Below are 27,092 nucleotides of genomic sequence, written 5' to 3' on the forward strand. Positions count from 1 at the left end.
ATATTTGTAAAGAATTGACAAGACAAAGGAGTTTGGTCTATGGTTAGTAAATGGTGAAGAAGTAACTAGAAAGATAAGGGTTAGTTTCAAGATTCTTTTGCAGATTCCTCTGGTGCCCTCTCTGGGAGGTTGAGGGTCTATCTCCAGTAAAAAGAGAATTTATTTTCTGGCTTTGGACAGAAAGCGGGGAGCTTTTTCTGCACTTCATGATTCTTAATTGCCTTCAGTGCAAAATAATTTTTATGTCAAAGAGCCATTTTTGGGGGTTACATATTCTGATTTCCTTCAGCATGAACATGGAATACCTCTCCATTTATTTAGATCTTCTTTTGATTTATTTCATCAGAGTTTTATAGTTTTCCTCATATTGATCTTGTACATATTTTATTAGATTTATACCTAATATTTCATTTTTCTTTGGTACTAATATAAATGTTAGCTGTTTTTTTTTTTATTTCAAATTCCAATTGTTCATTGCTGGTATATAAGGAAGCAATTTTTGTATATTAACCTTGTATCTTGCAACTTTGCTATAAACAGAAATAATTTTTATCCTAAAGATTATTGGAGCCATTAAAACTATTGGGCAAGAGTGTTTCACTGTTATATTTATGCTCAAGAAATACTAATCTGGAAGTATTAATATGTAGAATGGATTGGAAGGAAAAGAGACTAGAGGCAGGGAGTCCATGTAGGAAACTTTTATGTGAGTCCTCTATGAGACAATAAGGTTCTGAATAAGGATATTGCAGCACCAATGGAAAGGCAAGAACAGATTTAAGAGGCAAATACCCTAAATGTGCCCTTCTCCTTCATATGTATGGGTCTCTTCACACAGTTTCCTCTTTGGGCTGCCCTTACCATCTTCTTCACTTAATTTCTAATTAATCTTCAAAACTCTGTGCCGGTGTTGTGCCCTCCAAAAATACCTCCTCTCTACTGTCTCCACACAGTTACCTGTAGTTTCCTTGATCACAGCTGTAAGTGCTATTGATATTTGTTAATATATTGTGCATTGATCCATTTACCTGACTGTCTCTTTCATTAGATCACAAGCTCCCGAATCAGAGTAGCCCAGTATCTGGCCCGATAAACATACACATAAAGGAATAATTCATTCAAGTCTATGGTTGAAGCTCACATACCAAGTACATGGCAGTTATTATATCAGATTTTCATGTATATTTTATCCTAAGGAAATGAAACCATAAAACTTCAAAAAACTGAAGCTTCAAGTCAGGAAGGAAGCACCAACTCATATCAGGAAGTGATCAGTTCCTCAAAACTGTGTTTTGAGTCTCATTGTTTCTTTAAGTAAGCTTACTCTCCCTGCATTTACAGTGTTATTGATACTAATTAAACAGCAAGTTTGAAAGTCTAAGAGTCTCATCCACACTGTCAACAAGAAGTTCATCTTCCAAGCCCTAGTTTTCTCTTTCCTAGGGTTCAGTACCCTTCCCCTGCCACACGCAGGCAGCCTCGCACATCTGGGAGAAGAACAACAGACAAAAGCCTCTGAGCCTGGGACTAACTACTGCTGCAGTTCTCAGCGGGAGCCCCAGCGTGCAGACCTGGTAAGAGCAGAAGCCCCCAGGGCTGGGGAGAGTGGCCAGTGAAGATGGCTGGGAGATCCAAGTCAAATAGATGGAGGGTAAATATTTCAGGAGGGAAGAGACAAGGTTTCTGACATGGGGACCATCAAACGCATGAGTGCAGGACAAAGAGAAGAACGAGATCTACCAGTCAGAGAAAAGATCGTTTTACCTCAAATTCCTCTTCACTGAGCTTTAGTTCTTTAGAATTGTGAGACTCAAGTGAGAAAGAAGATGGTTAAAAACAAACAAACAAACAAGAGCTATGAAATCTTAAAAGGCAGGATAAAAATCTAAATGGTTATGAGTGATAATTTTGCTCTTATTGTTTTTACTACTACCACTATTTTCTCTCTCCTTACACAGAAAATATGGGGCCAGGTCTTCTGGGATGCTTTCCTCTCCTCCTATTGCTGCTGGGACTATGGTGGTCAGTGTGTCCACTTTGTGCTTTGCCTAAGCATCTCACCAAGGCTCACTGGTTTGAAATTCAGCATATACAGCCAAGGCTTCTCCAGTGCAACAAGGCAATGAGCGGCGTCAATAATTATACTCGACACTGTAAGCCTCAAAACACCTTTCTGCACAACTCCTTCCAGGACGTGGCTGCTGTCTGTGATTTGCCCCACATCGTCTGTAAGAATGGGCAGCACAACTGCCACCAGAGTCCAAAGCCTGTTAACCTGACTCAGTGCAGTTTCACTGCGGGGAAGTATCCTGACTGCCGCTACCGAGATGACACCCAATACAAGCTCTTCATTGTTGCCTGCGACCCCCCTCAGAAGAGCGACCCTCCCTATCATTTGGTTCCTGTACACTTAGACAAGATTGTTTAAAGTTTCCATCATTTTCCCTCTCACTTGGCACGAATTCTCTTACGATCTCTTCTGATTTTTCTTTCCTTTTGTTGATTTTCCTGGTTCCCATAGAAGGAAAAAGGAGGGTATTGGAAAAATTAGAGTGATGAGGATAGACAAGAGTTGGGACAAAAAATATGTAGGATTCTTTTCTGCTTTGGAGCTCTAGGTTTTGAAGGAAGATAGTAGGGAAGAGGGCAAAGAAGGGTCCAGGCCTCCATAGTTTCAGCCTTAGAACTTCGGCCAACTTTTGTTGTATTGTGTTCACAGAAATAAAACCATTTTCTGCTGCATTCTAATGAGTGTGTGTATAAGTGTGTTTGGAAGTGTGATCCCTTTCACATCATTGCCAGCCTGGAGCTATCTAGGCCTGCATTTGCCAGCATTCCAAGGAGAACGATTTTGGCCCTAGGCAACCTTTGAGGTTATTTGGCAACCTGGGACCTCTGCCACTTCCCTCACCCCTGTGTCTCTGGGACTTTGGAGCAAGAAAGTTCTCCATCCCTTCAAACTCTGCTCATGGCTTTACATATTTCCCTTGAAACCATTGTCTATGGTTGTTTGGAGGTGGCACTGATACTCAATGTTGATGGTATTTTCACAGATTCTAACGCTGGTAACTGAGGCATCCTAGATCTTAACTATTTGCCTCTATATTTAATCAGATAATGTTTTAAATATAAACAGTAGTAGGGACAATAATCCACTGTAGCCTTAGAGTCAATTCTCCCATTATCTATTGGAATGGACAAAGAGAAAGCATAGATCAAGGGGGTTAAAAAAAAAGCACTGGGAAACTAAAAACATTCTTGCCCTACTCAAATAGTGAAATATCACGGAAACATTGGGGCTTTGGAACAGGTATTTGATTCAGAGATCGAAGGACTGGGATTAAGAATTTAGGTCCTATGTGTAGGGGAGGAAAAATAATTTTTCATAAACCCTTCTAGGTTTTTGGCTGAGACACCCCCTGTAATAAAAAGATAGATCAACAGGAAAAAAACAATTTTAGTTACATATGTACATATGGGAGCCCTACAAAGATATGAGACTCAAAAGACACAGGAAGCCCTGAGGAGCTTCAGGGTCCATGTTTATAATGGCATCCTGGGGCCAAGCCTGGTGCCAGGAGGATTAGCCCTGGCTTAGAGATGCCAAAGTTCCCAGGGAAAATGAGCTAAGTAGACAATTCAATACATATCTCTTACTCACAGCGTGTGGAAATAGAATTTGAGTATCAGGTCAGAGGACACTGTACTTTTAAAACAATTTATAGTGCTTCCCTGGTGGTGTAGTGGCTGAGAATCCGCCTGCCAATGCAGGGGACAAGGGTTCGAGCCCTGGTCTGGGAAGATCCCACATGCCGCGGAGCAGCTAGGCCCGTGAGCCACAACTACTGAGCTTGCGCGTCTGGAGCCTGTGCTCCGCAACAAGAGAGGCCGCGATAGTGAGAGGCCCGCGCACCGCGATGAAGAGTGGCCCCTGCTCGCCGCAACTAGAGAAAGCCCTCGCACAGAAACGAAGACCCAACACAGCCAAAAATAAATAAATAAATATATAAATTTATTTTTAAAAAAAACAATTTATATTGACTAGAGGGTGTGGAGCCAGTAAAATATTATGCCCCTCTTACTGCTTTACTTACTGCCTTAGATGGATACTTTAACTAGTTCCATTGGGGTAAAATAGTATACAATCAAAAACTGTTTCATTGATAAATTCAATACTGTGAATATTCTTTAAGTCACCTTTTTAATTTATAACAGTTTGTGTTTTTCTTTTTCTCTCTTTTATTATTCTTATCTTTCTTTTCCGTTTGTGTTTTTCTGTTTGGCTTTTTTGTTTGAAAATGCCATACTATCTAGACAGGGCTAATAGAAACAGAAAACGTGATGTCCACATATGAGGCAAGCCTACAGAGGAAAGCCCACATATGGGGTGGCAAAAGCAAGGCCAAACAGCCTCACAGGAAGGGGGAAGCATAGGCTCATGAGGAGGGGAATTCTTCTGGAGCTCTTCACCCTTTTTTTTTTTTTTTTTTTTAGTTGCAGTGATCGGGGGCTACTCTTCATTGCAGTGCGCTGGCTTCTCATTTCAGTGGCTTCTCTTGTTGCAGAGCACGGGCTCTAGGTGAGTGGGCTTCAGTAGTTGTGGCACACTGGCTTAGTTGCTCTGCAGTATGTGGGATCTTCCTGGACCAGGGCTTGAACCCATGTCCCTGCATTGGCAGCCGGATTCTTAACCACTGCACCACAAGGGAAGTCCCTCTTCACACCTCTTGATGGATTTTATTTTATTTATTTACTTATTTTGGCCGCACCACACAGCATGTGGGATCTTAGTTCCCTGACCAGGGATCAAACACTTACCCCCTGCATTGGAAACACAGAGTCTTAACCACTGGACTGCCAGGGAAGTCCCTTGATGGATTTTATAAAGTCCTTCCCTTGCCCTCTCTCATGGGCTAATTTCATTTTTAATGTGATGAATTACTTTTCAAAAATTAAACAATGTAGGGACTTCCCTTGTGGCGCAGTGTCTAGGACTCTGCTGTCCCAATGCAGGCGGCCCGGGTTCGATCCCTGGTCAGGGAACTAGATCCCACGTGCATGCCTCAACTAAGAGTTTGCATGCCACAACTAAGGAGTCAGCTTGCTGCAACTAAGGAGCCCACGTGCTGCAACTAAGGAGCTGGTGAGCTGCAACTAAGGAGCCCTGGAACCACAACTAAGGAGTCCACATACTACAACTAAGACGTGGTGCAACCAAATAAATAAATAAATAAATAAATATTTTAAAAAATTAAACAATGTAGATAAATACAAACCAATATATAGCACTCAAAATAAATAGTTTTTCATTTACTTACTATCTAAAATATATATATAGACATAAAAACATTGGTGTCCATTTTATTCCTCTCTCCATTCCCATTCCTCTTAACTTTTCTCAAATGAAATTATACATTTAAAGTGTTACCAGTCTTATTTTTGTACTTATACTTCATGTATAATATCTTCATAAACAAAACATAGGGTTTCCATGTGCAATTTAAAAAGAAATTTATATAAATACTATCATATAGTACAAATCATTCTGCAACTTGCTTTTTTTGTTCACTCAACAATGTTTTTAAGACTCATCGATATTAAAATGTATCTTTGTTGTTCTTTTATTTTTACTGGTATATTGTTTGTTCCTTTGTATTAATAAACCGTCATTTATTTACCAGTCGTCTATTGTTGAATATTTGGGATGTTCCCAAATTTCCACCCTCACAAGCAGCACTGCAATGATATCTTTGTACATTTCTCTGTACAAAGAAACTTGTCAACTTAAAGAAAGACACACAGCATAAGAATTGCGAGTTTAAGTTGTATTCATGGTCTTACTGAGGACTAGAGCTTATGTTTGGGAAGGTGCAAGAATCAGGGGTCTTTGAAATTATTCCTGAGATATACATCTAACTATCTAGGAACCTGTTTTTCCAAAGCACAGAGTACCTCATCCTGTGTTTCATCCTCAGTTTCCTGCAGGGTGCCCTGTCAGCGGTCGACTGCAGTGGGTTGCGACTTAACCCTTGTATAACTGGGTAATGAGTGATGTTCTTTGTTCTTCTTTGTTCACAAACTGGTTGTAGCAGATTGTATTTTTCAGAGGTGTCCATATCAACATATCCCATTCTACATGCTCTTCTTATAGTGTGATATTGACTCTTCTCTATCAGAAGGGTCTATGTTCCCTTTCCTTGAGTATGGGTTAGTCTTAGAAACTCCCTTCTAATGAATAGAATGGGGTGAAAGTCACACTGTATGACTTCCAAAGCCAAGTCATAAAAGGTGATACAGCTTCTGCCTGGCTTTCCCTCTCTGTTGTAGGACACCCACAGTTGGACCCAATCATCATGCTGTGAGGAAGATGGTGCCACGTGGAGAGGCCTTGTACAGATATTCCAGCCAACAGGCCCAGCTAAGGTATCAGCCAACATCAACAATTCAACATGTGGGTGAATGAGCTTTCAGATGATACCAGCTCCCAACCTCTGAGTCTTCCAGCTGCCGCCTCAGACATTGGAACAGAGACAAGCTGCCCCCACTGTGTCCTATCTGAACTCCTGACCCACTGGGAGCATAATAAATTATTGTTTTGTGCCACCAAGTTTGGGGGTAATTTGTTACACAGATAGACTAACTGAAGCATTGATTGTATAATTTCACCAGAAACTATGGTATGTGAGTTTTTGCATCTCAATGTCCTGTCTCTGGCAAAACGTGAGAGTATCATGCTCCTGCATTTTTGGCAACCTGATGAGTATGAAATAGCACAACATTGTCATGTAGGCAAAAAAAAAGATGTTATTTGCATCTTTAGATCCTTGGTTCCTAGTACAATGCCTGACACCAGTGGGTTTCTTTTTATTTTATTTTATTTTATTTATTTATTTATGACTGCGTTGGGTCTTCGTTCCTGCGCGCAGGTTTTCTCTTGTGGCGAGCGGGGGCTACTCTTCGTTGCAGTGGGCGGGTTTCTCATTGTGGTGGCTTCTTTTGTTGCAGAGCACGGCTTCTAGGCGTGCGGGCTTCAGTAGTTGTGGCATGCGGGCTCAATACTTGTGGCCTGTGGGCTTAGTTACTCTGCAGCATGTGGGATCTTACCAGACTAGGGCTTGAACACGGTTCCCCTGCATTGGCAGGCAGATTCTTAACCACTGCGTCACCAGGGAAGTCCCTGACACAAGTGGGTTTCTTTTTCTTTTTTTTAATGTTTTATTTATTTATTATTTATTTATTTATTTATTTATTTATTTATTTATTTATTTATTTTTGGCTCCATTGAGTCTTTGTTGCTGCGTGTGAGCTTTCTCTAGTTGCGGCGAGCCCCTACTGCTCTTCTTTGCGGTGCGTGGGCTTCTCATTGCAGTGGCTTCTCTTGTTGCAGAGCATGGGCTCTAGGGCGCACGGGCTTCAGTAGTTGTGGCACAAGGGCTCAGTAGCTGTGGGTCGCGGGCTCTAGAGTGAGGCAGTTGATGAAAGTTGAATACAGTCTGTGGATTAGATAACTGTATAGTTTCAATGCAAATTTCCTGATTTTGATAAGTATACTTATTTTAAACCCTTGTAAAAAGAATGTTCTTGTTTTTAGGAAATGCATAGTGAAGAATTTTGGAAAAGGGGCAACATGTCCAAAACTTACTCTCACACATTCAGAAAAAAATTTATGTATCTGTACATAAATATGTGACTAATAAAGCAAATAGGAAAAATGTTAATGTTTAGAGAATATAGACAAATGATATACAGGAATTCTTTGTATCATTTTTGCAACTGTTCTGTATAGCTGAAATTATTTCAAAATAAAAAGTTTTTAAAAAATTTCAGCACGGTCATTTACTACTTGTGCAAATTACCTATCTTTGCAGATAATCAGTTGCCTCATTTACTAAGATAAGATATTTTACCTACTCACTTTCATTTATAGAATCTACCAAACTCTACTTTGTCTGGCACCCTGCAAATCACCAGCCACAGAAAAATGAAAAAGACCCAGTCACTAGTAGCTTTCAGCTGAGTGGGAAAAACAACCAAGAAAACTGGAATGTTTAACGAAGAGTGATTAGTGTTAGTTCTCAGGGTGGTTTCAAGACCTGAATGACCTAATATAGATTTAAACATACATATAAAAGGGGCTTAATGAAATTCCTGGTACCTCATACAAGTAGTTCCATCTCCCCTTTGGATGATTACTTTCAAGGAAAGTATTTTTAGCTCTCTAAAAAAGACATCCTCAAATAGCCCCCTTTCTAGCCAGCTCCCAACTTCCTGTCTTTCCCCCTGGGACAGTGATGGCACCCCTGGTGTCTCTCTGTGTTCAAATTTCCTCTTCTTATAAGGACACCAGTCAGACTGGATTAGGGCCCACCTAAGGCCTTATTTTAACTTAATCACTTCTTTAAAGGCCTTAGCTTCAAATACATTCTGATTTACATCTTACGTTTCTGAGAAGTTAAAGTTTGAACATATAAATTTTGGGAGAACACAATTCAGCTTATAACAGTGACTATAAAGAGAAGTTTCATAAGAGCCCCAAGGACCTAAGCGATGGTGTGAGGCATCCCCACATTTAGGTCTTTAATTGTAGTTTGGCAACTTTTCCGAGGAGAGGATACAGTAAGGATAAGAGCTGTTCCCTGCTCTTATGACAACTGTTGTTTGGTGCCTACCAGTGGTTGTGGGGATTTCACAGACAGCAGCTTGTAAAGAAAGGTACTGAGGAAAGAACTGATTTTTTTTATATCTCCCATTGTCTTGGTTGACTGAAGGAATTGCAAGAGTACATGGAGGCTGTAAAAGCAGTAAATACTGGGCATCACACTACTGAGCTTAAGTAAAATAGCAAGGCTTGCCATAGAGGAGGCCCACACCATTCCCAAAAGCCCAAGAAAAGAAGGTGGAATGCTGGAAATGCAGAGCTACATTTCCTGTGAGAAAAAAACAAAAAGAAAAACAGATTTTCCTCCTACTCCTGAGTGACCTGATTAGCTATAACCTTCCAGGTAGTCAACAGAACCAACTATGCCATCCCTTCTGATCTTGTTTTCTCATCCCTTTTTACCTCTAAGTCTCATCCATACTTACTTCCTGACACCGTATTTATAATCCCTCTGTCTTACTTCTTCTAATCTCCTGTGCCTTCTTCATTGCCTGTTCTGTCCCAACCTCAAGGCTCCCACCTACCCAGGGTCTGACTGAGAACAGATCCTGCTGGTGGTTCCAGGACTTAGAAGCATATCATAGGTCTCTCCACCAATACAGAGCTGCCTCTGTGGAAAAGAGAGGGCAGAGGGGGGAAGGTTTAGGGTTTTGAAATTAGGGGGCTTTTGTTTGTTTGTTTGTTTGTTTTTGCATGTGGATGTTCAATCACAATTTGTTGAAAAGATTATCCTTTCTTCCTCGAATTGCTTTGCACTTTTGTCAAAAATCATTTGACAGTATTTGTGTGGGTATGCCCTGGGCTCTCTATGCAACTCTGTTGATCTATGTGTCTATTCTTCCACCAACTCACACAAAAATATGTACACAGATGTTTAAAGCAGCTATCTTCATAATCACCTGGAATGGAAACAATGCAAGCGTCCTTCAACAGGTGAATGGATAAATAAGCCATGGACCATCCACGCAATAAAATGCTACTCAACGATAAAAAGGAACGAACCACTGATCCATACAACTTGGATAAATTTCATAGGCATTATAGTGAGTAAAAGAAGCCAGTCTTGGAAGGTTACATACTGTGCAATCCTATTTGTATGATTTTTTTAAAAAATAAATTTATTTATTTTTGGCTGCACTGCGTCTTCGTTGCTGCACGCGGGCTTTTCTCTAGTTGTGGCAAGTGGGGGCTACTCTTCGTTGTGGTGCGTGGGCTTATCGCTGTGGCTTCTTTTGTTGCAAAGCACGGGCTCTAGGCGCACAGGCTTCAGTAGTTGTGGCATGCGGGCTCAGTTGTGGCTCACGGGCTCTAGAGCGCATGCTCAGTAGTTGTGGCACACGGGCTTAGTGGCTCCGCAGCATGTGGGATCTTCCCAGGCCAGGGCTTGAACCCATGTCTCCTGCATTGGCAGGCGGATTCTTAACCACTGCACCACCAGGGAAGCCCTGTATGTTATTTTGAAAAGACAAAACTATAGTGACAGAGAATAGATCAGTGGTTGGCAGGTGTTGGGGTGAGGGGAGCGTATGACTATAAAGAGATAGCACAAGGGTATTTGGGGGGTGGAACTGTTCTGTGTCCTGATAGTGTGCAATTCATTTATACAAGTTAAAAATTCATAGAATTGTATACCAAAAAGATTAATTTTCCTATATAATCATTTTTTAAAAAAGAAAAAATAAAAACAGAAAAAGAAAGAAAATGTGGAAGCAAGGCATAAACGCACACACTCTGGGAGTCAGCAGACCTGGCTTTCATCATTCCATACTTGGCTTCATGCCTCAGTTTCTCTCTTTTTTTTTTTTAATTTTATTTATTTATTTATTTATTTATTTATTTATTTATTTATTTATTTATTTATTTATGGCTGTGTTGGGTCTTCATTTCTGTGCGAGGGCTTTCTCTAGTTGCGGCAAGTGGGGGCCACTCTTCATCGCAGTGCACGGGCCTCTCACTATCGTGGCCTCTCTTGTTGCGGAGCACAGGCTCCAGACGCGCAGGCTCAGTAATTGTGGCTCCCAGGCCTAGTTGCTCTGCAGCATGTGGGATCTTCCCAGACCAGGGCTCGAACCCGTGTCCCCTGCATTGGCAGGCAGATTCTCAACCACTGCACCACCAGGGAAGCCCTCTCTTTTTTAAAAAAATATTTATTTATTTATTTTATTATTCATTTTGGCTCCACCGGGTCTTAGTTGTAGCATGCAGGCTTTTAGTTGTGGCATGTGGGATCTAGTTTCCTGACCAGGGATCAAACCCCGGCCTCCTGCATTGGAAGCATAGAGTCTTACCCACTGGACCACCAGGGAAGTCCCTCTTTGTTTTTAAGGTGAAAGTTTTAGAGCCAGATTACAAAAGACCTTCCCTGCCCTGATGTTCCTTAATTCCACAGATCTACAAACATGATCACATTCATATTAGGCATGTGCACACACACTCATGGTCCCATGCAAACAGATTTTGTCTGTATGTTACAACAGCCCAAGCTCTCCTTATCCCAGAGCCCTTCCCTTAAATAATCGTCTGGCAGTATTTATGGGAGAGGAAGGGGGAGCTTGAGGGAGGTGGCGAAGAGAAGCTGCCAAACATGTTGGCCTGAAGCAGGGCCAGCTCTCAGCCTCTATGAGGAACGTTTCCAAGAAGCTCAGGAAATTCCTGGTCCCACTCCCACATTCTCTTGTTGTTGCCTTGTTCTTGCCTCCACATTACTCTCTCCCGTCTGCGGACCTGAGCCAAGCTAAAAACCTCCATGGGCTCTCAGGTCCCAGGAAGCCTAACAAGGCCTAGCAGAGGCTAGCTGCCAGCCTTGACTCTCAGAGGCTGCCTAAAGTTGCCTGAGAGGAAAATCTGCCCTAGAAGCATGTTTGAAGTCCTCTGGGATGACCTAGACCTCTGAACATGGCTTTGCATTGAGAAGAGCTCTGAACCAAACCAGATCTCAATGATGTGACTCTTCTAGAGATGCCTACCCATGAAGAGCCAGAAACTGCATGCCAGGGCTCAGCACTCACTGCTAGACATGGATGTTCATCTAGAAGGTCCTAAGTACTTCCCTGGTGGTCCAGTGGTTAAGACTCCCTGCTTCCACTGCAGGGGGTGCGGGTTCAATCCCTGGTCGGGGAACTAACTGCCAAAAAAAAAAAAAAATAGGGAGTAGAAGGCCCTAAGCGTAAGGGGACTTTGAGATGACCAAACCCAAGCCCTGGGTTTTACAGATTAGACAACTGTGGTCCAGAGAGGGCTACAGAGTTGTCTTAGAGGCACAGCACAGGGAGCTGATAGTAGGGCAAGGACTACATTAGGTGCCCTGGCCCAATTATCCACCCAGCTGCAGACTGAGGGAAGGTGGAAAAGGAAGGAAACTGACCCTGAATACAGGCCCTGCTCAGACTTGTAGCAAGAAGAAACCAGAGGATGACATACAGTAGTGATGAGCTTTAAAGTACAGTCACCACACTGGCTAGTAAAACAGGCCTAGTGAGACTCTGTCCATTCAGATGAACAACTCCTTCTCTATTGTTAAGTAAGAAGACAATAAGGGAGTGGGAAGGGAGATAAGCGCGGAGGGAGGAAGCTGAGATGAAACCATCCCACCTACACTTGCTTCAAGCCACAAAGAAACCTAAAGTACATGGGAATTTACTGTACATGGGAATTTACTGAATGATTTGCAGAGATGTTTGAGATTAGTCCCCTAGAAAGTGGCTCCTGGGAGACAGTTTTGAGATGCTTCCAGGTATGCCACGGTTTAGTCTTCAGGAGGTACACTTTCATTCTGAAACTTCTATGCAGGACCTCCATCATGCATCATGAATCATGCATCATGAATCATGCATCATGAATCATGCACATGGAGGGCTGCCCCACATTCGTGATCAATTTCCCAAACCAATACTGAGGCGCTTTCTGCCACGGGCAGGTAGATTCAAAGCCCTTTAGTGCTCCCACTTGCTCTGTGAGGGCTGAATCAGTCTAAGGAGGCAAGAGTGGAGACTGGGAGCAGCCTTTCATTTTCCAGTTAGACAGAAAGCGCAAAGTGCAAATACTGATGAGGCAGCACTTGGAAAGAAAGAAGCTGACGCAATGGCCCTTTACTCTGTTCATTGAAGGTATGGGCGACCGATCTGTTTCAGGCTGGAAGACTATTGGCTGCTGGAATTGAAGGGGAATTTACCAGAGAGAGAGACAGGAGAAAATCAGCATGTCAGAAGAGGCAGAAGACACTATGATTTTGTCGGTACAGGTAAAATTGCAGGAGTAAGGAGGACGCTGGGATGCATTTACCTGTCCCCTGAGATTGCAGAATTCTTGAAGCTTGTTTGGTTTGAAGACTCTTCTGAAAACTAACATTATCCTTCTTAGAAGAATCACTGGATATGGTCATTTCTGTCTTTAAGCAGGTATCCATCTTCACATGTTAACACCTCAATTTTAAGATTAATCTGCCTGGGTCAGTCTCCTAGAAGAGGTTAATACTCCTGTATCTGTGGGATAGCAATAGTCGCCCCACAGAACAGACACCTCTGATTTGTCTCCCGATGACTGGTGTTTCTCCCCTTGACTCCGCCTGATGGCTCTAGGACAAGACTCGATCTTCCCCCTCCCAGAGTCCTCCTATTCAGAGCACTTTCTGCCCCACCCCAGCCCCATTTCCCTGGCTGTGCAGGTCTGCACCCGGACCATCTGCTAGCACCTATCACTTGATTCCCCGGGTGGAGACTCACAGTGGTCCCATGGCCAGGAAGGTGCATGGAACCAGTAGCCAGAGCTGGTGATTGTGCAGAATAGATGCAGCAAAGCTCCAAGTGAGTGTTCAAAAAAGATCTACTAAAGTGTTCTCTTAGCACTAGCAGGAGGGAAAATGAGGAACTTTGGGTTTGGAAACAAGAGTGAGATGAACTTAAGAAAAATTCTATCTAAAGAAAACAGAACTAGAAACTTAAATTTTCCCTTTTTTCCCTCCTCCATCCTCACTGTTTGTAAGGAGTGAGATCCCCACTACAACCAAAATAGCTGGCCACCCCTCTGACCCACAGGCCTTCTTCCTCTTACAGAGACCCCAGAGCTAAGCATTCACTTTACCTAAAAAACACACCATCACTTCCAACATTTATAAATGTAGTACACAAAGACAATGACAGAACTGGTCAAACTGGTTGGCAGTAGGACCTTTCTCTAGTTCTATGACCTTGTCTAGAGCTTGATGCAGGTGTAAACAGGGGGTCATATGAAATGATTAAGTGATGACAGAAGCCAAGTTTAGTCTTTTCAATGGATGTAAGAAAGGGTTGCCAAGAAGTGAGCAGACTCATAAGCCAAGTGCCCTGGGAACCTGTGGGAGCCCCCAGCAAGCTCAGGCAGAGAAAACCATGACTCCACAGCACTCAGTGAAGGAGGGAGACTGGGGAATTTCCTTCTTGAGGAGACTCCAATAGCAGAGAGAGCAACGACAGGGAAGCCAGGAGACCCAAGGTCTAGTCTCAGTCGAACACCAACTAGCAGCTGCCGTGAGCAGGTCACTTAACCTTTCTGAGATTCAGGTTGCCCCTCTGTAAAAGGCGGGGGTTACATTAGGTCAGGAGTGGCCAGTGGGTGGCCCACACACCCTCACCGCTCTCGAGCCTTCGGTAGAGGCCACTATTCCATCACTTCACTCTTTAGATATTTTTCTACAGCGTTCTAGGCAGGCACTTCCAATTAGAGTTGGTCCACAAGCTGAAATCTACTTATCCTCCCCCCACCTGATGATTGCTGAAGTCCTTCCTAGCTCCTGAATGGAGGGTTCCAACTCTGCAAGGAAGAGAGGACCAGCTTTCTGATTTAGCAATAGCTCCCTCAAAAAAAGGAAAATGGAAATTTAGGGTCATAAGTTCATACACTCCTCCTCCCCACCTGAGGCCGAGGAGGGTCTTCCCAGGGTCACGCTGTCCTTCCTTCTGTGCCAGAGATTTTTGTATCTGAGCTTCGCCCTCTGTCAGCTCGCCCAGCGTGACACTGTCCCAGACCGTAGCTCCTTTTTATCTAAAATAGGCCACACTTTAAAATTAATTGGGTATCAAGGAACCTACAAAGAGAGGAATTATCTCAGGTCAGTGAAAATCAAAAGTCAGAAGAGGTGGCATCTAAGGATTCCATTCGCCACTCACCAAAGCTAACCAGATTCACGGTTCTCACCCCTGTCAGGAGAGCGATCACACAGACAGCACCTGGATGGGGACAGCATCAGGAATTCAAGTGGTTGCAACTGTGTTTTATTGAAAGAAGCAGTGAAGTGGTTAACATAGGCCCCATCTCACAACCCTCTCCTCACCCCCCAAGCCACGCAGGGGCAAGCCTCAGGCCAGGGGCGCACGTGTGTGTGTGTGTGTGTGTGTGTGTGTGTGTGTGTGTGTTGGATAAGAGTCCTAATTAACTTGAGTGATTGCCCTCAAGCCAGGGAAGCATGTGCTTGTGTGTGTGTGTGCGTGGAGGAGGGGGGAGGGTAAGAGCCCTAACTAACTTGAGTTCTTGCCTGCAGGGCAAGGAAGCAAGAGGGGGAGAGGCGATGAAGTGGGGCATCTCTGGCTTCAGGTAGAGACCTACACAGAATTGTCAAAGTGGACTGGCACGTACGGGTCCCCCTCACAGGCCACGATGATGTGTTTCTCCTTCTGGCTGGTCTTGTAGGCACAGTTGGGGTACTTGGAGCTGCCCGTCTGGCGGCAGTCTGTGATGTGCATGGTGGAGTTGCTCTCATAGCAGTTGGTCCGCCCATTCTTGCAGAGGACGTTTTTCTGGGAGCAGACGGCCTTGACATCTTCCAGGGACTCGTGCACAAAGGTGTTCACCGGCTTGCACCGTCCCTGGGTCATTTTTCGGCGCATCATCATTTGGTTGCAGTAGTTGGGGTTGTTGCCTGGGGAGTTGCCGGAGTCCATGTGCTGCCGCTGGAACTTCATGGCCGGCGATTCCCTGCCCAGGGAAGGCTGGACCCACACCAGCACCAGCAGCACCAAGACCAGCCATGGCAGCAGGACCAGGGACTTCGGAGCCATGGTGGTCTCACTTTCCTGGAGGAGCCTGCCCGAGAAAAGGGGGAGAGGAGGAATAACATCGCCTTAGAAAGAGAACCCCAGCTCCCACCTGTAGCCTCCCTGGCTTACAGTCTCTAGGTCAACCAGAAAGATGTCCCTCTTCCTGCGAGCTTTTCCAAGTAACGAGACAATCACATATACTCTTCTCCACAAACATTTGATTCCCACTCCCTACAGAGAGGCCGTCCTCCCCTCTGGGTGGTGACCCCAGAAATGACCTAAAATCCTAGCAGCCCTGTCTTTGAATACAGAAATATTTTTGATACGAAATACCTTTGAAACATAAAACACCTCTGTACCCAGCGCTCACATGGCTCATTAGAAGATGCTTTGGAATAAACCATTAAATAAATAAACCAAATTTTGAATAAGCCAAATTACATCCCTGAGATAACCACCAAGTATTCATCCAGGATCACGGTGGACAGAGCCCTGTTGTCCTACAACACAAGGGAAACTCAGCCCCAGTGTTTTACACTGGCACCATAAAGAGATGCCATTGTATTCCAAAGAGAGATGCTCTCCTCCCCCAACCTGGGGGCTGCTCCTTCTCCAGCCCCATGGGCTCTCTGCAGCCTATGTGCTCCATTCCTGACTCCAGCTCTGCCCCCTGCCCACGTCTGCCTGGCCCGATTCTCAGGCTAGCCTCACCCACCCTGGCTCGCCCCTCTCCAACCCTTAAGCAAAAACAGCTCCTGTGTGCCTCTTGGGCTGCTTACCTGGGTCTCTAGCTTAGTCTCTGAGAGAGAAAAGGCAGTTTCTGCAATCACTCTATCCCAGGGGAGTGGACCTTATACAGATTAAAAGGGGGCTTGGCTTCCAGGAGGAGACGGGTGGGAGGAGCATCTTGGTCTCAGTCCATAGGAAAACAAGGTCATGTGAGGAAGGGGTGGGGAATTGCCCAGGCCACCCTTTTTTCAGGGTTGCTGGGGAGAGTGAGCCTTTGTCTATAAGAACCTTTCTATAAGCAGCAGAGAAAGCCACTATAGCACTGATGCTCGAACCCCAACCAAGTCCTTGTTATCTCTTTGCAAGCTATTTTCACCAAATAGCCCTTGGAGGTTAGCAAAATGCACATAACATGTGATCACGGGAAGGGGAGAGAAAGGGAGGTCCTCTCTTGCCCTGGGTGTCCTGGAGCTGCTTTGGCCAGAATTCCACATATCCCACCAGCTCCTCTGCTGGGGGAGCAGGGAGAGGTGGCCAGCTGCCCCCAGCTGGAAGGCTTCCCGGATCTGGAGAAGAAGGGGCAGAGTACCTGAACACGGAGGAGTAGAAAGCAGCTTCGGCCTGACCTCACCCAGTTCTGGCCACGTCAACACTCCTGGGCTGTTGAAGGAGGGTGTGTGGCCATTCCTATCTATAGTGACCTCTCATCCCGTAGGCCAGAGTGGAGGAGAGGAACTAGGGATAAGCCAAAATGCAAAATCCCCTTTAGAGAAGAAATAGAGAACATCATATTTCTTAGCAGTAAAATTTCATCCTAGAAAGAGACGTGTATTTGCTGGAAGACAATTTTATTTTTATTTATTTATTTTTAAAGTATAGTTGATTTGCAGTATTGTGTTAGTTTCAGGTGTACAGCAAATTGATTCAGCCAGATAAAATGGAGGACAATTTTAATCCCTTTGGAGTGAGAATTATCAAAATATCTCTCCATGCTCTAGGTTTACACTATCTCAGTTCAAATTCTGGTTTAGCACCTTAAGCCCTGGGCAAGTTTCCTCATCTCTAAAATGGGGATGATAATAACATGTTCCTTTTAGATTTGTTATTAAGACAAAATAAAATAAGATACAGAGGGTTTAGAACAGTGCTTAGAAAGCCAATGATGGTTCACATGGGGTGGGGTTAAGACCTCCCACAAGGAGTCTGTTTAAATAATACTGGGTGATCTCGGATTTGCTTTCCACAGGAGGCGGAGTCAAGTAACTGCCTGGCAAAACTTTTGTTTTGCTAAAATCCAGAGCTGAAAATAGCAGGCAGTTTCAAAGCCCTGGGGAGCAAAAGGGAGGGGGGAAGAGAGAGGAGAGGAAACTTGACGGGAACTTGACGGGAAGAACAGAATTATTTAAGGGGAAGTTTTTAAATTGTTTTGCCACATGAAATCCAAGACATTTTTGGTAAAGTCAGCATTATTTTCTAGTGTGTATAAATTTGGAAGTGGAAGTGGGGTCAAGGAGAACGTGGTGAGGCATGAGCTTTTAGTTTCATGTTTTTGTAGTTTACCTACCACCCAGGTTTTCTTTGCCTCTTAGTCTTTGGATCATACTCATACCATCTTGAGTGGTGTTAGAAGGAAAACTTTTCCTCTACCCATTTATGTTCTTCTCTGGAGGCCTGTGAATTAACTGACAAAAGACAGATTAACAGAAGAATTGACCAAGTTTATTCATCTGCATATGGAGGAGCACAAAAGAAGTAGTTCCCTGAACAGCTAGGGATAAAGGTTTATACATCAACTTAATGGGGGAGGGGGGGCAAATAGGGACTCTTAAGGAAATAAATGGATTTTTTTAAAGGAAAGATAAATGAGCTTTTGGGGGAATAAATGGGACATAAAATAATTTGTGATAATGTTTGTCTTTGCAAGTGTGAGTAGTGTGTCTTCTTCCAGGCTGTAAAACTCCCCTAAGGGGATTTATAGCAGCTTTACTCTCAGAAGACTCTGCCTTTATTCAGATGAGGGAAGCTCCAAAAAAGCCTCTTTCTGCATCTGCTGGGTTTCAAATATCTTCAGTTTAAAACAACCTTCATATTAACTCTGCAGATCTGAGACGGTATCCACAGTAACAAATTTAGAATTTGTTCATTTATTCATTCAACAGTGGGAATACAGAAATAAGTTACAGGGCCTGCCCTAAAGGTACCTGATAGGATAGTTTGTATTCATCAGGTGAGTCCCACCAAGGTGTTGGGCATGGCTGCATGAAAACAGTCATTCATTTGGCACCTTTCCAGTGCCAGAAGAATTTCAGGGAGTTGGTCCAACAAGAAGATTTCAGAGTCACAGTTCAAATATGAATAAGTTTTCTGTAACCCAAATAAGTTTCCTCAATAGTCTACCCCAGAGCATCCCAAACTATAAGAAGTCATTTTGCCTGTTTGTGCATGGCAATCTGGACAAACCCATGGGGTTGTTTTTGTTTGTTTGTTTGGGCTGTGCCGTGTGGCTTGGGGGATCCCAGTTCCCCAAGCTCACACCTGGGCCTCCCCGCAGTGAAAGCGTCAAGTCCTAACCACTGAACTGCCAGGGAATTCCCACCCTTGGGGTTTTAATTCAACTTCATGGAAACAATCAAAAACCCATCCTTGCTATAGCCTTACCCTTGGCCTTCTTGCCTTAGGGCAAGAGCTACAGTTGCAAAAGTTGATGCTTCTGGGCTTCCCTGGTGGCACAGTGGTTGAGAATCTGCCTGCCAATGCAGGGGACACGGGTTCGAGCCCTGGTCTGGGAGGATCCCACATGCCGCGGAGCAACTAGGCCCGTGAGCCACAACTACTGAGCCTGCGCGTCTGGAGCCTGTGCTCCGCAACAAGAGAGGCCGCGATAGTGAGAGGCCCGCGCACCGCGATGAAGAGTGGCCCCCACTTGCCGCAACTAGAGAAAGCCCTCGCACAGAAACGAAGACCCAACACAGCCATAAATAAAATAAATAAATAAATTAATTAATTAAAAAAAAAAAAGTTGATGCTTCTGCTAAACTAGCTCTAGGCTCCCTGCTTGATTCATGGTTCCTCATGCAGTAAGACATTACTACTGACCGAGAACACACAACACTTTCCAGCCAGTCCACTGACTCCTTGTAAGATTCTATTACTCTCTCCGTCTCACGTACTGTTCACCACGGAAGCACCCTGAATCCTGCCATTCTCCTGCTGCTACCAAAAGAAGGGGAGCCTCATGATCATCTTACGTTGGTAGGGAACTTTCTGTATCTCACTCAGATTTATTATAGACTCCTATTGAGAGCCCTGACCTAATTTTATTTGTTGATGGATCATACCTCAAAACTGAAACTGGAGGTTATCAAGCAGTATATACTATCACTAACCTAAACTCTTCAAAATAGAGCTTGTCAACTAGCCAAAGGCCAGCGAGTAAACATACAGATAGCAGGTATGCTTTTGGAGTAGTATATGATTTGGGGATGCTTTAGAAACAAGCACCAAAATGGACAACAAGTTAAGGAAATTTTAGATGCATTCCTACTTCCTAGAGAGTAGTTATTCTAAAGATTGAGGCCCACATTAAAAGAGATGATATGGAAGGTAAAGGATTGCTCTAGCAGATCATTATGCCAAAGAAGCTGCTTTAACCAAGATTATGATTTTATCTAAACCCTCAAAGAATAAATCTCTGGAAGGATTCAACAAGGTTCTAATAAAATATCAAAATTTAGCCCCTGATTTTTGAAAAAGAAGAATGAAAAAATTCTGGTTGTACTCTTCACTTAAATAATCCCTGATGTTCTCAAGACAGCTGCTTGGTGACTTTCATAGCTAGAGAGGAGAAGTCAATACCTGTCAAAGGACAGGCTGACTCTTGTTAAGAGGTTAATGCAGCTGGTGACTTTAAGTTGAAGCCAGTGCTCATTCCCATTCTGAAAATCCTAAGGCCTTTAAGAATTATGCTAAATCTACTCTGCCTGTGCTCTATAAATGGAGCAACAAACCCTGTTGTAAGCACATCGGCTTACAACATGGTTTACTAAATATTTTAAGTCCACTGTTGAGATCAACTTCTCAGAAAAGAAGATTCCTTTCAAAATATTACTGGTCTTTGACAATGTACCTGGTCACCCAAGAGCTCTAATGGAAATGTACAATGAGACTCATATTGTTTTCATGCCTGCTAACACAACATCCATTCTGCAGCCTATGGATCAAGGAGTAATTTTTAATTTCAAGTCTCATTATTCAAGAAATACATTTTGTAAGGCTGTAACTGCCATAGATAGTGATTCCTCTGATGGATCCGGGCAAAGTAAATTGAAAACCTTCTGGAAATGAGTCACCATTCTAGGTACCATTAAGAACATTTATGATTCATGGAAAGAGGTCAAAATATCAAATTAATTGGAGTTTGGAAGTTGATTCCAATCTTCACGGATGACTTTAGGGGAATCAAGACTTCAGTGGAGGAAGTCACTGCAGATGTGGTGGAAATAGCAAAATAACTGAGGCAGGAGATAGATGGGCCCCAGGCTAAGCAGCTGAAATCTGTCCCCTGTGGACAGATACTCCAAGATAAAGATAATGGCAGGAACAAGGAGGAGCTGAGTCCTGCCCAGATAAGAGATAAAGAGACCACATATTTCTCATTCTTGAGGTAAGGAGACCTTCCCAACTACGCATGTGCAGAAAGGCTCCTCAGAGGCCAAAAAGGAAGGGGGCACCACCCCATAATAGGTGGTGTCAACCTTCCCACAGTCCTCTTCGCTGGAATCCATCTTGGCTAAGAGATGCGTGCACACACAGGGGAGACTCTGAGTTATAACAAATACAGACTCAGAGCCAGGCAAAGCAAGATGATTGGCCAGAGGGAACCTGGAAGAAATGCCCCATATAAGTGATTCAAGCTACCACTAGGGCGTGACTCTCTCTCTGAGCCCGCCCCTGTGTGTCTATTCACTAGTAATTTCTTTTTCCCCTTCTAATAAACACTTTACTTGTTTCACTACTTTCTGTCTCTTTGTTGAAATTCATTTCTACAAAGCAGACAAGCCAGGGCCTCATCACTAGCCACTGACCCTCGTGGTCTAATGGTTAGGATTCAGTGCTCTCACTGCTGTGGCCTGGCTTCCATCTCTGGTGAGGGAACTGAGATCTTGCTTCAAGCTGCTGCCGGCTGAGGCCACTTGAGAGCAGAACCAGAATTAGAGGTAGAGCCTGAAGATGTAATTTAATTGTTGCAGTCTCATGAGAAAACTTTAACAAATGAGGAGTTACTTCTGATGGGTGAGCAAAGGAAGTGGTTTCTTGAGATGGAATCTACTCCTGGTGAAGGTACTGTGAAGATTATTGAAATGACAACAAAGGATTTAGACTATGACATAAACTTAGTTGATAAAGTAGCAGTTTGAGAGGATTGACTCCAATTTTGAAAGAAGTTCTACTGTGGGTAAAGTGCTATCAAACAGCATTGCATGCTAGAGAAATTGTTCGTAAAAGGACGAGTTAACTGATGCAGCAGACTTCACTGTTGTCTTATTTTAACAAACTGCCACAGCCACCCCAACTTCAGCAACCACCACCCTAATCAGCTATCAACATCAAGGCAAGGCACTCCACCAACAAGAAGATTATGACTTGCTAAAGGCTCAAATGATGGTTAGCATCTTTTAGCAATAAAGTATTTTTATTAATGTATATACATTTTTTTAGAAATAATGCTTCACACACTTAGTAGACTACAGTATAGTGTAAACATAACTCTTACGTGCACTGGGAAACAAAAAAAATTCATGTGTCTGGGTTTATTGTGATGTTCACTTTATTGCGGTAATCTGGAACCAAAGCCATAATATCTTCAAGATATGCCTGTATACATTTTTTTGTTTGTTTGCTTCATCTACTTTTTAAATTTGGTTTTAGAATAAGAGTTTGCTAAAAATGTTTTCTCTTAAATATAGCCAATTCAAAGGATCCATCATCTGGCCATCAGTGAATAGGATCTTATATTCATCTCAAATAGCGACTCAAACCAATAAGTCTTTCCATGGCTTACCAAAGACATGAGTCATCTCAAAAAAGAGTATGCAGCCTTCACAAGATCCAGAAAGTTCACACCTAGTGTTAGTCTAAGAAAGTAAAAGCCTTCATTGTTATAGGCGGTAAGAATGGTGTAGTGAAAATGGTGTCTCCAGTTTCCCAGGAGAACGTGGGATGCCTCCAGTTACAGACCCGCTAATCTGTGACACCAGGTAGGTGCTACTGGAATGGAATTTTTTGAACACTGAAAAAGCAATAAAAATTGAGATGACAAAGGCCCCTTAGGAACTGAGACTCCTTCTGACAAATTACCCTGAGAGCTGGTTATTAGACTGGCCACCAAGTTGCACCTGGGTAAGTGCACCCTCTGGATAGTGGAGACCAAAGTGAATATTCTCGTTGGTTACAAAGCCAAGCTATCAGGATATAGAACAAGACAAAAGGAAAAACCTCATCTTGTCTTTACATAGGGGACCCATGGCAAAGTTTGCCCAAACAGATGCCATTCTGGTGAGAACCATTAACTCACCAGTCTGTGAGGCCAGCTTGAACAGCAGGCTTATAGGGTCTACGCCTCTGTTCTGCCCCATGGGTTTTCCTCCTTATGACAAATGACAAAGACAAAGAAATACAGTGACCATCTCTGAGAGGAAAAGGAGCAATACCAGAGTCACTAAGTCCAGGAAACTAATTCTGAAAATACTTTTTCCTTCTAATTTAAATTTAGAAAGAGAGAAAAGGGACTCACAAATTTCCCTTCCACTGAATCCTGCCAGCAGATATCCAGGAGGCTGATGTGGTAAGAAAGCTCACCTTCTGCCAGCCTATCAGATGTCCCAGGATCTCTCAGCTGCAGCAGCCTTGGGGGAAAGAGGGGTCCAGGCAGCATCATGCTAACTATGCCAACTGTTAGGGACGTCAGGGATGGGGACATCCTTAACAGGAGGGGAAAAACAAATTTAATTCGTATATACAGAGGTCTCATAGAAGTGGGACCTAAGAAGTGTCCAAGGCAGGTAGCTTTTATACTTTTTAGACAAAGAAACAATAAATTGCTGAGGAATTGTCAGAGCAAAGAAACTTAGTCTTGGGTGCTTAATCGGTGAAGAACCTAAACAGAGTTTGGGGTTGGGGTAGTAAATTAGTAAAGAAATAACAAGGTTAGTTTATACAGCCTTCTTGGCCCTGATTTCCTTAACTCTGGTGATAAGGGTGTCTCTTTCTACCTCCTAGTACAGAGAGGGTACCTTTCACATGGGAGATTTATTTACTGCTTTCAGGGAGACAAAGGGCAGGATCAGAGTGTCCTTTTTGCACTGGCTGTTTCTTAAGTAAATTTAATTCAAAATACTCAGTATGCCATTTCGGCCTATTTTGCACCGGCCTATTTTGCACCGGCCTATTTTGCACCGGCCTGCCCTGAGCCCTAACAGGGTCACCTATTATGTGTCAACAACACAATTCTGGAAAAATTGTAAAGGTGGGACATGGCCATGAACCAAAGCCTCAAGAACCTCTTGGATACCTTTAGACACTTACCTAGCTTCCACCCTCCATGGAATTTAAATAAGTTTTAGTTATTGTATATCAACTTTCAGGATGAGTTGTAGCATTTCTTTGCCAAAGAGCTACAACCTTTACAGTCACTAAAAAGCTGCTGATTTAGTGTCTTCCACCTGGGGCATCCCAACTTTTATATCAAGTGATTGAGGCACAAGCTTTATGGTAGCCATTATAAAAGAACTCTCTATAGCGTTACTTCTTACTCAAAAACTGCAGGCAATTAAAGCAAACAAACAAATAACAACAGCAAAAAAAAAAACAAAACCCTCAAAAAAACAAAGGAAAGCTGTCCTTTCCACTCACAGTCCTCTGGAAATGCTGAAAGGACTCATAGCATCCTTAAATTAAAATTAGCAATATTGTTGGATGGACCTAGAGATTGTCATACTGAGTGAAATAAGTCAGACAGCAAAAGACAAATATCATATGATATCGCTTATATGTGGAATCTAAAAAAGGGTACAGGGACTTCCCTGGTGGTCCAGTGGTTAAGAATTCGCCTTCCAATGCAGGGAACACGGGTTTGATCCCTGGTCAGGGAACTAAGATCCCACATGCCACGGGGCAACTAAGCCCTCTGGCCACCCACGTGTCTCAACTAGAGAGCCTGTGTGCGGCAAACTACAGAGCCCATGCTCTCTGCAGCCTGCGCGCCCCAACTAGAGAGAAGCCCGCGCGGCGCAACGAAAGATCCCCCATGTCGCAACAAGACACGATGCAGCCAAAAAAAAAAAGAACTTATTTACAAAACAGTGACAGACTTACAGACTTAGAAAACAAACTTATGGTTATCAGGGAGTAAGGTGGGGGACGGATAAATTGGAAGATTGGGATGACATATACACACTACTCTATACAAAATAGATAACTAATAAGGACCTACTGTATAACACAGGGAACTCTACTCAATATTCTGTAATGGCCTATATGGGAAAAGAATCTAAAAAAGAGTGGATATGTATAACTGATTCACTTTGCTGTACACCTGAAACTAACACAACATTGTAAATCAGCTCTACTTCAATAAAAATTTTTTAAAAAAAAATAAATAAAATCAACAATATTGGGAATTCCCTGGCGATCCAGGGGTTAGGATTCAGCGCTTTCACTGTGGTGGAACTTGTTCAATCCCTGACTGGGGAACTGAGATCCCGCAAGCAGTGTGGTGCAGCCAAAAACAAAAAAAATTAGCAATATTTTCAGAAACGCTTGAGCTCTCTTGTCACAGCTGCTCCCACCCACCATGCTATGGCTCTACAGGCCACTCTCTCAGGAATACATAGGTTATCCCCCTATGAATTGATAACTGGGAGGCACGTGCATTTGGAATTTCACCTCCAATTCTAGACTCGTCCCGACCACACACAGACAAGACAAAATACTGCGAGGGACTCATGTGCTATACCCAGCCCTATCACCAACAGGTTAAGGCCATCCCCCCCACAACATCTTTCTAAACAATTTCTTCATTATTGTCAACCAGAGGACTTTATCTATTGGAAGAGACATCAGAGAAAAACTGTTCTTGAACCTCATTGGAAGGGACCTTATCAAAATACTGTTAACAACAAAATACAGCAGTAAAACTCCAGGAAATCAATCATTGGGTTCATAGTTTACAACTGAAGAAGCAATTCAGAATTCCATGTAATTGGAAGGCTATTTCAATACAAGATCTCAAACTGAGGATTCTCAGAGATCCTTCAGAAACCACTGATCTTCAGAAGCAGAGAGCTAGCCTAAGACCTGTGGAACAAGCAGATGACCACAGATAGTGGACTGCTTCTATCCAAGATGTTGGACCAAAACTCCTATCCATTTCTTGTTTGTTTTTTTAATCTGCTTGCTTATAATTCTTCTTCTTATTATTTTCTATAGACCTCTTGGTGTCATTCACCCATAATGAACCTTTTTCTCATTTCTTCCCTCCTTATTACAGTTGTTAGGTCAGAACATACTCATTCTAAAAAGGTAAATATGTGACGTGATGCATGTTAATTAATTCTATGGAAGGAATTCTTTCACAATGCGTGCGTATATCAAATTGTCATGTTGTAAACTTTAAATATCTTACAATTTTATTTGTCAATTATACCTCAATGAAGTTAAAAAGAAAAAAAAATACCCATTCTAATGCCATTTTTAGATTATCCCAAACCTTAGCCACTGTTCCCAATCTTACTAACTGCCGAATATACGAACCATCACCAGATCCCCATGATAAAACCCTCTGGGCAATTCTGATTTCATCAGGCAATCACAGCCAATGGCATTTCTACCTGTACCTATATGGAAAATTGACTCCAAAGAAGTCAACCGATGATTTTGCTAGTGTCCCTCTCTCCCAGGGAAAAAAAAAAATTTACAAAAATCTATTGTTCAGACCCCAGATAATTCTAAATTTGAACTCAGCAATCTTTGTAGGGTGATGAGCCAAATTCTTAGCACCTGAAAGAGACTAGTAGAGATCCAAACATGTACGACCTTGGTTCCAACCTCATGTCATAAACAACTCTTTTTTCATTGGATCTCTTTTTTTTTTTTTTTTTTTAATTTTTATTTATTTATTTATTTTTAATTTATGGCTATGTTGGGTCTTCATTTCTGTGCGAGGGCTTTCACTAGTTGTGGCAAGGGGGGGGCCACTCTTCATCGCTGTGCGCGGGCCTCTCACTATCGCGGCCTCTCTTGTTCCGGAGCACAGGCTCCAGACATGCAGGCTCAGTAATTGTGGCTCACGGGCCCAGCCGCTCCGCGGCATGTGGGATCCTCCCAGACCAGGGCTCGAACCCGTGTTCCCTGCATTAGCAGGCAGATTCTCAACCACTGCGCCACCAGGGAAGCCCTATTGGATCTCTTTGTATCTCTCCTGGATACTACTTCCTTTGCGATCAGGATGCCTGGTCTTGTTTGCCTCAGACTAACACCTCAGAAACATTAGGAATAGTATTCCAAGACTTGTCTGTAATTGACCCTGATTCCATAAATCACCAAGGCTGGAATTCCAACTTAGATATGAAGTCCAGATGAGGCCATTCTGGATTATTTAGGTGCACTGCTTGGAAGAATTACTGGCTCAATTTTTA

At 43.1% G+C, this 27,092-nt stretch overlaps 2 protein-coding genes across 3 annotated transcripts; one reads left to right on the plus strand and one right to left on the minus strand.

Annotated features, from left to right (window-relative positions):
- The first annotated feature begins 1,243 nt into the window (after positions 1-1,243).
- On the plus strand, positions 1,244-2,742 carry RNASE6 (ribonuclease A family member k6). Of its 2 annotated transcripts, XM_036843701.1 has the most exons (3): positions 1,244-1,314; positions 1,444-1,574; positions 1,959-2,742. In XM_036843701.1, exon 3 carries the CDS (start codon positions 1,964-1,966, stop codon positions 2,426-2,428), a length of 465 nt encoding a protein of 154 aa, XP_036699596.1. In that variant the 5' UTR covers positions 1,244-1,314; positions 1,444-1,574; positions 1,959-1,963; the 3' UTR covers positions 2,429-2,742. The 2 variants fall into 2 exon arrangements, with proteins under 2 accessions (XP_036699596.1, XP_036699595.1); XM_036843700.1 differs by lacking the exon at positions 1,244-1,314 and having other exon boundaries at positions 1,347-1,574.
- Positions 2,743-14,890: 12,148 nt separating this feature from the next.
- On the minus strand, positions 14,891-16,536 carry RNASE1 (ribonuclease A family member 1, pancreatic). Its single transcript, XM_036843444.1, has 2 exons — positions 16,449-16,536; positions 14,891-15,715 (listed from the first exon to the last, which is right to left on the minus strand). Exon 2 carries the CDS (start codon positions 15,688-15,690, stop codon positions 15,235-15,237), a length of 456 nt encoding a protein of 151 aa, XP_036699339.1. The 5' UTR covers positions 15,691-15,715; positions 16,449-16,536; the 3' UTR covers positions 14,891-15,234.
- Between the last annotated feature and the right edge of the window lie 10,556 nt (positions 16,537-27,092).

The sequence above is a fragment of the Balaenoptera musculus genome, chromosome 2 (assembly GCF_009873245.2).
Source record: "Balaenoptera musculus isolate JJ_BM4_2016_0621 chromosome 2, mBalMus1.pri.v3, whole genome shotgun sequence".
Lineage (NCBI taxonomy): Eukaryota > Metazoa > Chordata > Mammalia > Artiodactyla > Balaenopteridae > Balaenoptera > Balaenoptera musculus.

What these genes read in the sequence shown, in the direction of transcription:
- RNASE6 (XM_036843701.1), top strand. Translation starts at nt 1,964, where the DNA reads ATGGGGCCAGGTCTTCTGGGATGCTTTCCTCTCCTCCTATTGCTGCTG.
- RNASE1 (XM_036843444.1), bottom strand. Translation starts at nt 15,690, where the DNA reads ATGGCTCCGAAGTCCCTGGTCCTGCTGCCATGGCTGGTCTTGGTGCTG.